Raw genomic sequence first — 12,667 nt, 5'->3', positions numbered from 1 at the left:
GGGGGTTGATGATCTTCCACTTTGTTTTGCTCCTTCAGTTAGTTAGTGGGCACGTATTTTTTAGCTCAGTTGTTCATGTTGGTTTGCGATAATTGTTGTCTTGTTCTTCTTGTGTGCGTGTGCGTGTGTGTATGCGTGTGCGTGTGCGTGCGTGTGTCTGTGTGTGTGTGTGTGTGTGTGTGCGCGCGCGCGCGTGTGTGTGTTTGTGTATTTCTGTGTTTGTGTGTGTTTGTGAGTGTTTTCGTGTGTGAGTGTGTATGTGGGTTTTTTTTTTCTTTTATCGGATTGAGCTTCTTGTAGGGTGTTCAACTATAACAAAAATACAGCCCCTTTCGTGATGTTATTATTATGCCATCATGCCTACCAGTAGATACTTCCGGTTTCACGGTCTTTTGCACGTCCAGCGATGTTATAGGTCTTTGGTTTTGGGACACGGCTTTCTTGACTGCTGCAACTGTCATCAAATGCAACGCACACAAAGATCAGTGTACTGTTCCACAAGGTGATTGCAAACAAGTGCCGAATGACCGAAACACAATAATAATCACAATGCCAACTTATGAACTTGCTGTGATATTCAGAGCATTGCAACGGGTAAGTGTTACGTTTGATTAGTATTGTATGGTTCCAGTCACCATTTTGATAGTGTGCTTCCCCGGTGTTTATGCTGGTGATCTAAATCTAGATTCTAGGCCTAACCAGTAGGTTACCCCCAGGGACAGAGTTTCTTTTGACTGAAGTTTTAGCCAAGCCTCCCAAGGCCAAGAGGAGAAATAAACAATGACCCGCCCATTCTATTTAGTTGGATCATAGATCATTGTATAAATATTTTACTGGACTATAAATTCTTCAAAGTTTTAACTTCCTGTATTAGATCTACATTCATAAAGTTTCCTAAAATGATAAGATCATAGGAAAGAAAAATCACAAGAGAGAGTTGTTTCATTCTGCTATATAATGGCATTGCGTTGTTTTATTTTGGTTGTAACTGTCGCAGATCTACATACTTTTGTGATAGCATGGCCTCATATTATTCCTTAAGATTCTGATTACATCTGACTGCTTTGTAATTACAATACTTTTTATTAGATCTAGATCTCTATAGCAGAATGAAGAAAGAAGGTGAGTGTGGAGACTGAATAAAGATCAGGGTTTTGAAGAAAGTATAATGCTGCCTAGATCTAGATCTAGATCTAGCTGTTTTTCCACACCAGTCGTTTACCATTTCTTATGTTTCATCATTTTATGTCAAAGATAAGTGTTGTTGAGCATGCTAGTATGCAATAGTCTAGATCTAGATCTAGTATTGAAAGGCCACCTCTATTCTCACCCCGGGTGAGAATAGTGCAGGCGAGTCTTTTGGCTATTCTCACCCGGTGTGCATTCACCGTTATAGCCTAGATCTAGGCCAATCAATTTTGCGTTCACCCTAAACCACAGAATTCTGCACTGTGATAACAGAAAAATTGTAGAATTCTGTGCCGTGAACAAACATTCCATATCTACTAAAAGCGTACAATTTTGTCTGTGGGCAGTGGAGAGAGAGAAAGAGAGAGAGAGAGGAGTAACGCGAGAACTTCCGGGCAAAACAAAATGGCGACCTGCGTAGTTTGGCTTGATTCGAAAAGTTAAATAGCCGTAGCATCTTTGTAGACGACCAAATTAATTTACTTTTGTGTTTTAACATAATTTTTTAACTTTGTTTTGGTCAATTTGATCGTCCACACCGATAGACAGTATTCAGAAAGAGACAGAGAGAGAGGAGAGGGGAGGAGTAGATCTTGCGAGAACTTCCGGGCAAAACAAAATGGCGACCCCCGTAGTTCGGCTCGATTCGAAAAGTGAAATAGCCATAGCATCTTTGTAGTCGATAAAATTTGCTTACTTTTGTGCTATAACGTAATCTTTTCTTTGCCTTTATCCATTTGATCATCCACATCGATAGAAAGTATTCCGAAAATAGGAAAAACAGGTCTTGTTTTACACCGGGTGAGAAAAGCCTACGGTGACAAGTCTCACCCGGGGTGAGAGGTCGATCGTATTTCTATTCTCACCCCGAGTGAGAATAGCCACTTCCTATTGAAAACTGTCAGGCTTCTCTTCCCTTGTATTAATTTTTTTTAATGTTTTTTTTTTTTTTGTTGGGAGGGGGGGGGGGGGGGTTGATTCCAATACCACTCGCCTGACTCATGCTGATCTGCATGTTATTCGGTTCTTTAAAAAACTGGTAAGGAAATTAGATTACAAACTTCTAATAACTGTTCTGTTGAATTGGATTTATTTGAAAGGAGTGTTTTTGTTTCGATGCTGGAATGATTTTGTCTGTAGTCTTGTTTTCTTTGTTTTCCATCATCCACTGTCCTGTGCTCAGCCGGAGCTGTCTCAAGCAGTCAAGAGATGTTGCACAAACATTTTAGACAAGGGCGGCATCATCCGAGGGATGGAGAACCTGGGCGAGAAGCCACTCCCCTACAGGATGAGGGCGCACGGCTCCAGATTCTATGAGGGGAAGTGAGTATCATCATATGAGTAAATTCTTCAGCTCTACTTCATACAGTATGCACGGATGGCTTGAATTCGTCTGGACCGGCCTCGGTAGTTCGAGGGAACCGTAGTTTGGGGTATATCTTCCAAAGATAAAGAAGAGAAGAAAAAAAAAACCCAGGACCCTCAGGCACAGTTTGATGGATGCGTGATTTCGAGTCTTCTGTATTTGACCTATCCGTGTTGTACTGTATATATATGACTTTTACCGTCATGAAACTCATCCACTTTTTTTGTAACAGCAAACTTTATTTGTCTGTCTCCTTGAGTCATATAAGAAAGTTTTAAGGGATGTTTGGTTTGATGACACTTAGTAGGCCTACATTTTGAAAATAGGAGTAGAAAGGGTGAAGGGGGGGGGGGGTGCAGGATCACCCCCCCCCCCCCCCCCCCCCCAAAAAAAAAGAGAACAGAAGGGGGAAAAATGTGAGAATGAGATGGATCCATCTCTACCTTTGAAAAGTCATTAGTGACAGTATTGTGGTGTCGGCTTAAAATAAGTTTCAGGGACTAGACTGACGTCTTATTATAATGCTCCTTTTGTTGTATGTTAAGGTCGTTTTTGACCTATCCGTTGAACAGAAGAAGAAGTGGTTCTGAGTCAGTCTTTTAGAAAAGGTGATAAATAATCGGAAAGTATATTTTATTGAGAAAGAAAATGGATCTCTCTGAGACTGGTAAAGAAAAAATGAAAAATGTTTGGACATATGGTGTCAATGACTAGTCTTCAGTTTTTTTGTTTGTTTTATGTACCTAGAAATGGTGTCCTCCTTATATTATATTAATAATTTAATGGAAATTTCAAGTGTTTGGGGTTTTCTTTTTTACCATTCAGACCACAGCAAGGGTTACTGGTGATGTGTGAAGGTTTTTGTTTTGTTTAAGTGAACCAGGATCAATATTTAGTCCAGTTGGTCTGATCGAGGCTTGTGGGGTTGTAGTGGACCTCGCCTCTTATCGTTTACTTAAAGTCCAGGTTTAGTTTCTTAACAAATGTTATGTTTCACTTCATGCTTCATGTGAATACACTGGAGTCCTGGTACATCAAACTGTGGAGATTGAGTCTTTCACTTTGATATCCCATAAATTTCAAATTCTTGATTATAGTCAATTGAAAAGTGCCATATGTTTTGACTATTTAAAGTTTAAACAGAAGTCAGCAGAAAATAATGAGTAGCCTAAAATAAGTCCTAAGTTTGCATCTTGTTCTATAGAGAAGGCGGATACGGGAATTTTAACAATTTTAGCTTCAATGAGATAAAGGGCTGTCCCTTTACTGGAATTTGAATACTTCATGCTTCCCCCCCTCCCAACACGCACGCACACGCACACGCGCACATACACACACAGGGGAGGAGTAGATCTTGCGAGAACTTCCGGGCAAAACAAAATGGCGACCCCCGTAGTTCGGCTCGATTCGAAAAATGAAATAGCCATAGCATCTTTGTAGTCGATCAAATTAGCTTATTCTTGTGCTATAAACGTAATCTTTTCTTTGCCTTTATCCATTTGATCATCCACATCGATAGAAAGTATTCCGAAAATAGGAAAAACAGGTCTTGTTTTACACCGGGTGAGAAAAGCCTACGGTGACAAGTCTCACCCGGGGTGAGAGGTCGATCGTATTTCTATTCTCACCCCGGGTGAGAATAGCCACTTCCTATTGAAAACTGTCAGGCTTCTCTTCCCTTGTATTAATTTTTTTTAATGTTTTTTTTTTTTTTGTTGGAAGGGGGGGGGTTTGTGTCCAAACAAATTAATCAGCTGTAACGTTTGTATGTATTTTCTCAGTTGATTCCAATACCACTCGCCTGACTCATGCTGATCTGCATGTTATTCGGTTCTTTAAAAAACTGGTAAGGAAATTAGATTACAAACTTCTAATAACTGTTCTGTTGAATTGGATTTATTTGAAAGGAGTGTTTTTGTTTCGATGCTGGAATGATTTTGTCTGTAGTCTTGTTTTCTTTGTTTTCCATCATCCACTGTCCTGTGCTCAGCCGGAGCTGTCTCAAGCAGTCAAGAGATGTTGCACAAACATTTTAGACAAGGGCGGCATCATCCGAGGGATGGAGAACCTGGGCGAGAAGCCACTCCCCTACAGGATGAGGGCGCACGGCTCCAGATTCTATGAGGGGAAGTGAGTATCATCATATGAGTAAATTCTTCAGCTCTACTTCATACAGTATGCACGGATGGCTTGAATTCGTCTGGACCGGCCTCGGTAGTTCGAGGGAACCGTAGTTTGGGGTATATCTTCCAAAGATAAAGAAGAGAAGAAAAAAAAAACCCAGGACCCTCAGGCACAGTTTGATGGATGCGTGATTTCGAGTCTTCTGTATTTGACCTATCCGTGTTGTACTGTATATATATGACTTTTACCGTCATGAAACTCATCCACTTTTTTTGTAACAGCAAACTTTATTTGTCTGTCTCCTTGAGTCATATAAGAAAGTTTTAAGGGATGTTTGGTTTGATGACACTTAGTAGGCCTACATTTTGAAAATAGGAGTAGAAAGGGTGAAGGGGGGGGGGGGTGCAGGATCACCCCCCCCCCCCCCCCCCCCCCAAAAAAAAAGAGAACAGAAGGGGGAAAAATGTGAGAATGAGATGGATCCATCTCTACCTTTGAAAAGTCATTAGTGACAGTATTGTGGTGTCGGCTTAAAATAAGTTTCAGGGACTAGACTGACGTCTTATTATAATGCTCCTTTTGTTGTATGTTAAGGTCGTTTTTGACCTATCCGTTGAACAGAAGAAGAAGTGGTTCTGAGTCAGTCTTTTAGAAAAGGTGATAAATAATCGGAAAGTATATTTTATTGAGAAAGAAAATGGATCTCTCTGAGACTGGTAAAGAAAAAATGAAAAATGTTTGGACATATGGTGTCAATGACTAGTCTTCAGTTTTTTTGTTTGTTTTATGTACCTAGAAATGGTGTCCTCCTTATATTATATTAATAATTTAATGGAAATTTCAAGTGTTTGGGGTTTTCTTTTTTACCATTCAGACCACAGCAAGGGTTACTGGTGATGTGTGAAGGTTTTTGTTTTGTTTAAGTGAACCAGGATCAATATTTAGTCCAGTTGGTCTGATCGAGGCTTGTGGGGTTGTAGTGGACCTCGCCTCTTATCGTTTACTTAAAGTCCAGGTTTAGTTTCTTAACAAATGTTATGTTTCACTTCATGCTTCATGTGAATACACTGGAGTCCTGGTACATCAAACTGTGGAGATTGAGTCTTTCACTTTGATATCCCATAAATTTCAAATTCTTGATTATAGTCAATTGAAAAGTGCCATATGTTTTGACTATTTAAAGTTTAAACAGAAGTCAGCAGAAAATAATGAGTAGCCTAAAATAAGTCCTAAGTTTGCATCTTGTTCTATAGAGAAGGCGGATACGGGAATTTTAACAATTTTAGCTTCAATGAGATAAAGGGCTGTCCCTTTACTGGAATTTGAATACTTCATGCTTCCCCGCCACCCAACACGCACGCACACGCACACGCGCACACACACACACACACACACACACACACACACACACACACACACACACACATTAGTAGTTAAGGGGACATAACCAATGTTACTCTTGAAACAAAAATACTATTTGATTGGGTGGCTTTTCCCTTGGTCATTACTTGGCCATAACAGACCTTATTACGTTTGCACATTTAAAAACATTTGAAATCGTAGAGGTGTAATGCCCCTTGCAACACTTTAAGTTTACTTAAGAGTCAGGACTTCCAAATTTAAAGTAAGTCCACTTCGGTAGGACTGAGCCAAATAGGAAAATCCGTGTAAAGTGCCTTATCCAAGGATACAACATCAGGCCAGCCTGAGCCTCGACCCCTCATCCCATAACCTCATGATTATGAGTCTATTCAGGGATGTAAGTCTTCCGGCTTTTTCCGTTTTTCCCGGCCGACATGCCATTTGGGCCCCTGCTTATAACAAAAGTCTACTATAAACAATACATATTATATATATATATATATATATATATACACATATACTAAATAGAGATTATTTGTTGTAATAGAGGGAAAGAAACAAATACAATTTAGTCTCTCTGTATTTTTTTTTCAGTCAGTGCGCGCACGCCGTATATTTTCCGGCTTTTTTTTCAAAACCTGTTTACATCCCTGTCTATTAGCTTAACCCACTAGACTACCTACGCCATCCATGTATGTTGAAGTTGAAGTCATATTTACTTAATTTACTACCAACTCTCGGACAAGCGGTTGGAGGGCACCACTGGTACTGGTACATGTAATTCCTATTTCTTTTCTTTCCCTCTCTCTTTCTCGATTTTTACTCAGCAGCAAATGACCAATATTGTGTCAATGTTTTTCTCTGCACTCAAAAAAATACATACACAAATAGTTTCCACTGTTTTTTCAAAAATCTGTAGACATGATTTTAATTTTCTCTTGGTGTTTTTTTTTCTTTTATCTTTTCTTCAGTTACATTCTGATCCAGTTTGACGGGGCAACGTCCCTCCCAACTCAGCTGCACGAGGAGCTGCGGAGAGACACGGACGTAATACGAAGGAACGTTTATACTGACGACGAGTTTGTCCGGCCCTGTTTAGAGGGGCCTTGTGAGTTTGGAGAACTGCAGAATCCTGACCACGAGAAGAGAGTCTGGTGGTCTCGGGTCACCAAGCGATACACCAGATGGGAGAGGAAGAAGAAAGAGCGGAGTGCGTAGAGTGATGGGGTTGGGGGTTTTTTTTGTGTGTGTAAATGGGGGGTGGGGAGGAGGGAGAGGAAAGGTAGAAATACAGAGACTGACAACAAAATGGGACACAAATGAATGCAGGGGGGGAGTGGAAGAATAGGGAAATACGGAGAGAGAACATAAGTGGTGTGAATGAATGAGGGGGATGGGGACTGCCAGTAGCTGATCATTTGTTGTTCTTTTTTGTATTTATAGGTCTTCTGTAGATTTTTCTGCATGGCTTGCAATTCTTTGTATCAGTAAGAGAAAATATGTTAGAATGCTGTTGTGAATGTCTCAAATGAAATTATGGACATATTGACCTCTTTTAATGTGAAAATAAATGTTTGCCCATCTTCTTAATTTTGGATTTTTCTGTTTTTCATGGCAAGTGAAATGGTTCTAGTGCTCTGTGCTGGCTTTCAAAGGCTGCTTTCTGTTCTTTGTAATTTGTGTGGTATGTTCTATTGATCTGCTTGCTTGAAGAGTGGGAAGTAGTAATTTTTTATAAGGAACACTCAATTTCCTGGGGAAAAAATGCAGGATAAGATCCTCATTGCAGAAGGAATGAAACATACAAAATATTGAATTGTGCAAATTCATGTAGAAGTTAATTATATACAGTATATATAATACGGACGGCTCGAATTCGTCAGGACCGGCCTTGGTAGTTTGTAGGATATCTTACAAAGCTAAAGAAGGAAGAAAAAAACAGGACCGCAGGCACAGTTCGACGGATGCGTGATTTTGAGTCTTCTGTGTTTGACATATCCGTGTTATACTGTACGGTATACTATTAGCAAACAGTGTGCTGTGTAGCTATGTAACACAAATACTTGCCCTCAAAGTGGGAAAAAAAAGTTTCTTACAAACAAGGGAAAACTGAGGGTTTGGACTGGACTGTTATGCTGAAATATTCCCAACAGATTATTTTGATAAAATCAGGGATGATAATCATTTACTTTCTGACTTTGTTTACATTATAACCAAAAGTTGTAGCTTCAACTCTAGTTGTCATGTAAAATTAAGTTGCTTGAAATATGGTCTAGCGGGTTGGAAACAGAACCACAGAAAATTTCTGAACTCATTGTCAGTGTCAGTCAGAAATGTAAACTGACTGATCTGTTTCAACTGTTTGCATTGTATCGTTGCCGTCATTCATCATTGTTATAAAATTTGAGGTTGTCAGAAGCAAAAAACTTTAATTTCAGGCTGAACATTATCATAATTCAAAAGGTTTAATTCGTCTAAATCAGTTACTATTTTAGGAAGTGGAATGAGTTTAGACCCATTTGATGCTCGTTATCAAACTACATCATACTTGGTTTTTATTTTACTACCTTATATTGAATGACGGCAATGATACAAAAGCAGAAGAGGAAAGTTGTCTCCTTGCTCCTTGGATTTTTTTTACTCGCTCTTTTAATCTGTTTTCTTAGTTTCTGGGCATTCTCTTTTGCAAAACATCAATACTGTACTACACGACTGGCACAAATCAAAAGTCAGAAGCTTATTTTGTTTTGGACACATATTTTAATGTGTTGCATGTCATAGTACTCATAGTTCAAATCTTTGAATGACTCAAATGTTGAATGCCCTAAGGCTAATGTGGGGCTTGGTAATAATAAATGATAATTCACAACACAAATGTCACATCAAAGTTCCACAAATCTCGTAGTTCTTGTTTAATTTATAGCAATTTGTAAATGGATCCATTAAATGTATTGGCAGTGAGAGGTACATTAATGTGGCTGTACAACATACAAAGAGATAATAATATATGTAAATGTATGGGTGTACAATCTGTTTTTGGTTCCTGTTCATAGAGTGCACAATGGTCTTGGCTGTACTATGTTTAAGTTAAAGTGGAAAGCCAGATACTTTCCATTAGCACCAATGAACTATACGCAGTAGTAGTACCATAAAGCAGTAGTATTTGCTTTACTTCATTGTGTGATTCGGCCTCCCAACATGGGACTTATTTATTGCCAAATGTATGTAACAATGGTTCGTCTGCTTTATTCAGGCAAAGAAAATGGAATTATTTACCTATATATAATTTTATTAATAATAGGCACAGTTGTCTCACCGAGTTGACACAAGTTAGGTAGGGCAGTGGCAGAAAGCAACACAGGTGATTACATGTGCACCCAAAAAAAAAAGACTAGATCATTTTTTTGTCGTTCAAGATTTTGGCTACTCGTTTGTAAGAAAGTTACACAATGCAAAAATAAAATACAGTGAGGGAAATTTTTATGACTTTTTTATGAGCCCATGAAGTAAAGTTTGGGAAATTTCTACATTTATCAGATGACTTTTTTTTTCTCTTCCTGTGTACAGTTCCAGAAATAACATGTTTCTTAGTAAACTGTATTTGATTATTTACGGTCTTTGATTGGGGTCAGACTAGGAGATGCATCCTGTATACAACAACAAGTCATCGTATGGATGTGACAAGATCCAAAGGGCTCCTCCATTTCCTCAACTCCTGCGTCCGCCGGTTGGGGAAGAGAGTCCAAAGACTCAGCGTCTCGTCTGTCGCAGCGGCCGCAACTCTGCTGCGATCGGGGCTCATGGCGAGGTGGAGTGGTCGCCCCTTGTGGTGGCGGAGTGACGTCATCAGCTGCAGAGCCCCGGGGCGGACCGACCAGAGGCGTAGATCATTATTAGGGTAGCCGTGGCTGGACACAAGTTCACGGTACTGCTCGGACCAGACGATATCACAGATCTGGGGCGGGAGAAAGTTTGCACTTTTTGGGTTGAACTTGGATTGGGGGGGGAGGGGGGGTGGGTTGTTTTTTAATGCACAATTTTAGATCACAGTGCAGTAAAAGAAGGAACAAAAAAGAGGTAATTGTAAGTGTTTTGTGCCCCCTTCAACATACAGTATAACACAAACAGCACGAATTGGTTGGTACCCTTAGTTTCAGGGATATCTTACAAAGATAAAAAAGAAGGAAAAAAAACGTGAACGCAGGCACAGTTCAACGGATGCGTGATTTTTTTCGAGTCTTCTGTGTTCGACCTATCCGTGTTATACTTATACTGCAATTAACTTAGATCATTTAGCAGTCGGGCTCCTTTGACCCTGTCTGCCAAGGCCAACCAACCTTGGCCAAGTGGAATACAGCATCTCGGCAGTTACTGAGTTAGACGGAGATATATGTACGTACATGTACAGAATGTACCCGATTAAAGATTGCTCCACTTGGCAATCAACTGATACGTTCTGCCTACGACGACAAAGACCCAAACCTTAAAGAGTGACCTAGAAAAGAATCTTTCACAAGATTTATTTGTCAAAGGCTGTCTTTGTTTAATTGTTAAATGTAAGATGAACTGAGGCGGTTTACCAGACTGTAGTATAGGGACTTTATAAGAGTAGGAAGAGATAAAAAGAAGCTGTCTTTTATTGTGAGGCTGAGAAACAGTGGCGATTTTAGTGGCTTCTGATTACGGTCAGTGATATTCTTCTTGTCTTGTTCCAGAGACCATGGGCTCAACTTGATCAAATTCTACTAGGCCTATATTTCTTTTTTAAAAAGTTCTGAGCAAAAGAAATCATCTGTACAAAAGTTTCATAGAATGCATTGAAACGAAATGTGAAACCACAAACAAATATTGTCAGAATAGACGACAACGACCCCCCCCCCCAAAAAAACAAAACAAACAACAACAAAAAAACAAACAAAAAAAACAAACAAACAAAAAACAAACAAACAAACAACAAACCAACCAAAAACAAACAACAAAACAAACAAACAAACAAACCAAAACAAATAAATGAAGTAATATTAATAAAATTAGTAACTAAATTTTATAGATAAATAATAAATAAATAATACATAGCAATATCAATACATAGCAATGAAGATAAAATTAAAATGATCGTAATCAACAATTCTTTTTAAAATACCGGTAATAAAAAGAAAGGAGAAAGCCCATGTACCTGTGTCTCAGTGTTGATCTCCACCTCCGCCTGGCCCCGCCCCATGTGCCACAGGACCAATCGTCTGTCCCGCGCCCCGCCCCCACTGGCCAGCAGGTCACGCCTCCACGGACACCAGCTCAGCGCTATCAGCGAAGGAAAATAAACGAATTATAACATACACACTGTTGTCATCATTATACGTCATGTAGTTTGTCCGTCAATCTCTGGTGATGACCATTGCTTCTGAAGACTAGAACAAGAAGAGAATATTAAAATTTCTTAAGGAGAAATAGAAGATAAATTAAAGATATAAATATTAAGATGACTTAAATTGTGGCTTTATTTTGTTACGTTCAATGAGCAGACTCGAGCAGACAATAGTTCGCAACATTTTGAGCATTAATTTAATAAGCTTCATTTCTTCTAGTGGATATGCCTGCTTGTGGGCTTCTATCTTTTTATACATGATGTGTAAAAAGTAAAGTTGTTCTCGCATCCGATCCGGACATTGGGGATTCGTGAGACAACTTCCTGGGCCTTCGGCATAGTGTGGTAGGGTGGCCAGTTCCTTTCCACGCCGCCTTTACTTCCCCAACTCGAAGTCAAGTACCCATTACTGCTGGGTGGGCAAGCGGGGGCGAAAAAAATCCGTGTCCGAACCGAGGCTCGAACCCGGACTTTCCTCTTCGGAGACGAGCTCACTAACCGCTCCGCCACCGCACCTTCTTACATGATGTGCACGGTACTATTATTACTATAGTATACTATTCTAATTGTACATGGTTCACGCCCCCATCGACACTAGATCATTCAGGAGACAGGCTGAGATGGCTACATGTAGATCTACAACGTCCCAGCAGACAGGCAGAAATGTGAGGTATCGTGGTGAAATCAGGTGTTCGTCAAAATACATGTAATGGAATTGAAGAATCTGGCATTTTTCTGTCCGTTTGGCAATTTTTTAAATTGAAATTTTGCTTTTTGACTCAACACCTTTAAGGTCTTTTAAAAAATACATTTCTGTGTGGATTTTACTGTAAAATGTTGATTAAAAATTTTATGGCACAAAAAATGTAAATTTGCAGTTTCTAAGGACTCTCAAGCTTTGGAAGTCGCCAAATTTTGGCGGCCACTTTCTCGCTAAATTTACCTCTGAAACCAGGTGACACCCACCTCCTTCAATTACAAATATCTCCTCTTCTAATCGTGATAAATGAGAATTTTTTGTCACCGAAAATAAGACAAAAGAACAAGCTTTAGAATGATACCAACAGGGCCGTCGAGAACCAGGTCGGGCCCTAGGGTAGCAATCACCTTCGGGCCCCTCCTCCCCCCTGCCCCACCCACCCTCACCTGCAATTTAATAACCCAACAAATACAATGTACATAGGCATTATTAATCACTTTACTGTAGCCTATCTATTATTACATACCAACATACGTTCTCTCTCTCTCTCTCTCTCTCTCTC

The 12,667-nt window shown here is 39.7% G+C and overlaps 2 protein-coding genes across 2 annotated transcripts in view; one reads left to right on the top strand and one right to left on the bottom strand.

Annotated features, from left to right (window-relative positions):
- Positions 1-393: 393 nt before the first annotated feature.
- On the top strand, positions 394-7,630 carry LOC101864331 (28S ribosomal protein S6, mitochondrial). Its single transcript, XM_005108212.3, has 3 exons — positions 394-594; positions 2,372-2,511; positions 7,012-7,630. The coding sequence occupies exons 1-3, from the start codon at positions 550-552 to the stop codon at positions 7,256-7,258; spliced, it is 432 nt and encodes a 143-aa protein (XP_005108269.3). The 5' UTR covers positions 394-549; the 3' UTR covers positions 7,259-7,630.
- A 1,150-nt stretch (positions 7,631-8,780) lies between these two features.
- LOC101846532 (cell division cycle 20.2, cofactor of APC complex) overlaps positions 8,781-12,667 on the bottom strand; it is a gene marked incomplete at its 5' end in the record, with an annotated part of 10,282 nt that continues 6,395 nt past the window's right edge. The window contains 2 exon segments of the mRNA XM_013088006.2: positions 8,781-9,995; positions 11,217-11,341. Coding sequence (XP_012943460.1) covers positions 9,705-9,995; positions 11,217-11,341 — 416 coding nt within the window.

Source organism: Aplysia californica, unplaced genomic scaffold (assembly GCF_000002075.1).
Source record: "Aplysia californica isolate F4 #8 unplaced genomic scaffold, AplCal3.0 scaffold00668, whole genome shotgun sequence".
In the NCBI taxonomy this organism is placed as follows: Eukaryota; Metazoa; Mollusca; class Gastropoda; order Aplysiida; family Aplysiidae; genus Aplysia; species Aplysia californica.
This window is presented reverse-complemented; position numbering and strand designations above follow the sequence as displayed.

Coding starts and splice junctions, on each gene's coding strand:
- LOC101864331 (XM_005108212.3), top strand. CDS start 550: ATGCCAACTTATGAACTTGCTGTGATATTCAGAGCATTGCAACGG. Junction 595..2,371: donor TATTCAGAGCATTGCAACGG/GTAAGTGTTACG, acceptor TCCTGTGCTCAG/CCGGAGCTGTCTCAAGCAGT. Junction 2,512..7,011: donor TCCAGATTCTATGAGGGGAA/GTGAGTATCATC, acceptor TCTTTTCTTCAG/TTACATTCTGATCCAGTTTG.